This window comes from Chanos chanos, chromosome 8 (genome assembly GCF_902362185.1).
Source record: "Chanos chanos chromosome 8, fChaCha1.1, whole genome shotgun sequence".
Classification (NCBI taxonomy): Eukaryota; Metazoa; Chordata; class Actinopteri; order Gonorynchiformes; family Chanidae; genus Chanos; species Chanos chanos.
Window position 1 is genome coordinate 16,172,056 of NC_044502.1, and position 1,546 is coordinate 16,173,601.

General features: G+C 36.9%; 1 protein-coding gene across 1 annotated transcript; it reads left to right on the forward strand.

The window, feature by feature from the left end:
- The first annotated feature begins 261 nt into the window (after positions 1 to 261).
- LOC115819377 (trace amine-associated receptor 8a-like) lies at positions 262 to 1,257 on the forward strand. Its single transcript, XM_030782934.1, has one exon. It carries the CDS (start codon positions 262 to 264, stop codon positions 1,255 to 1,257), a length of 996 nt encoding a protein of 331 aa, XP_030638794.1.
- The last annotated feature ends 289 nt before the right edge of the window (positions 1,258 to 1,546 follow it).

Below are 1,546 nucleotides of genomic sequence, written 5' to 3' on the forward strand. Positions count from 1 at the left end.
TAGTCAATCCAGTCTGTAATTCACATGTATTTTCACCAACTCCATGTTCAACTGTTTTTTTCTTTTTTGTTACTTACAAACCTCAATATGTCAGAAAGGGGTGGAGTATTAACTCAAACGTACATAAATCAGGCGTTGTTCTTCCACATCAAAGTTTCACCAGACACTGGAAACCTTCCTACAAGCCTTTAAGGAAAAAGAGTTGACTCAGAAAGCATTTGACTCGTTCACTTAAGTATTTACAAAGAGGTACATGAATACATGGATTCAGAGCTAAATCAAAGTCATTATTGCACCAGGAACTCCAGTTCCTCCTGCTTGGAAAGATCTGGATCTAGAGAAGTAGATGTGATATTCTATACGTGTGCTGCAGTCATTAGTCTGCTTACAGTGTGTGGAAACCTGCTTGTCATCATCTCTGTTTCTCACTTTAAGCAGCTCCACACACCAGCTAACCTGTTGATTCTCTCTCTGGCTGTATCTGATTTTCTTGTTGGATTTTTTGTTATACCTTTTCATTTCATCCAGATGATTGAATCCTGCTGGATTTTTGGATTAACTCTATGCAAGTGTTTTGCTTTTTTCTCTGTTCAACTACCAGTTTTGTCTATTCAGAATGTTACCCTTATTGCAGTGGATCGTTATTTTGCTCTAAACAACCCTTTTCTTTACTTCAAAACAGTTTCGCTCAATGTAATGCTTCTTTCTACTTCACTTCTCTGGACAATATCAATATTGTATACCTTTGCTGTTTTCTACACTGGTGGAGTCGCTTTTAATACCTCATGTCTGAGGAAATGCTATATACTCGTGGCTGGAGACTGGCCCATGGCTGATCTAATCCTAATGTTTGTATTGCCCTGTTCAATTATAATATTCCTGTATGTTCAGGTTTTTGTCATTGTGAGGAAACATGCTACTGCTATTAGGAAAGCAAAGAAACAAGAAATCACGGAAAACACAAGGCATACCACTGATGCTCTGACCTCTGAGAGAAAAGCTGCCAAAGCTCTCTGCACTCTAGTGTTTGTTTTTTTAGCATGCTTGATTCCACTCTATATATACCTGCTTGCAGCTGCTAGAAGCTCGACATTTTACAATGTGATCGACTACTTCATCACACTCTTTTATCTAAATTCCTCCGTTAACCCGATAATATATGCATTTTCCTATTCATGGTTTAAAAAGACCATAAAACTCATTTTAACATGTCAGATATTCAACGCTGATTCTTCTCTGAAAAGTTCGTTTGAATGAATCTGAATCCTATTTTTGTCAGCTTATGTTTCTGCTTATTAGTGTACATTTCTGACACTGAACTATTGTCCAGGTATTAGGTTCTCTTTACAGTTTTGGTTAAACTGCTATTGTTTCACTGATTTGTTGGGAAATGTTCTGGGTAAAATCTATTCATTCGTAGTGAACTGCTTTTGTATTAGGCCCATTTTTAAAATGTTTTGCATGTTTAATGTTACTTTTGACTTCTGTATTTTTCTCAATATTAATCTTGGATGACAGCCATTGGCCATGATATGGTGATGACCAG

Coding starts and splice junctions, on each gene's coding strand:
- LOC115819377 (XM_030782934.1), top strand. CDS start 262: ATGGATTCAGAGCTAAATCAAAGTCATTATTGCACCAGGAACTCCAGT.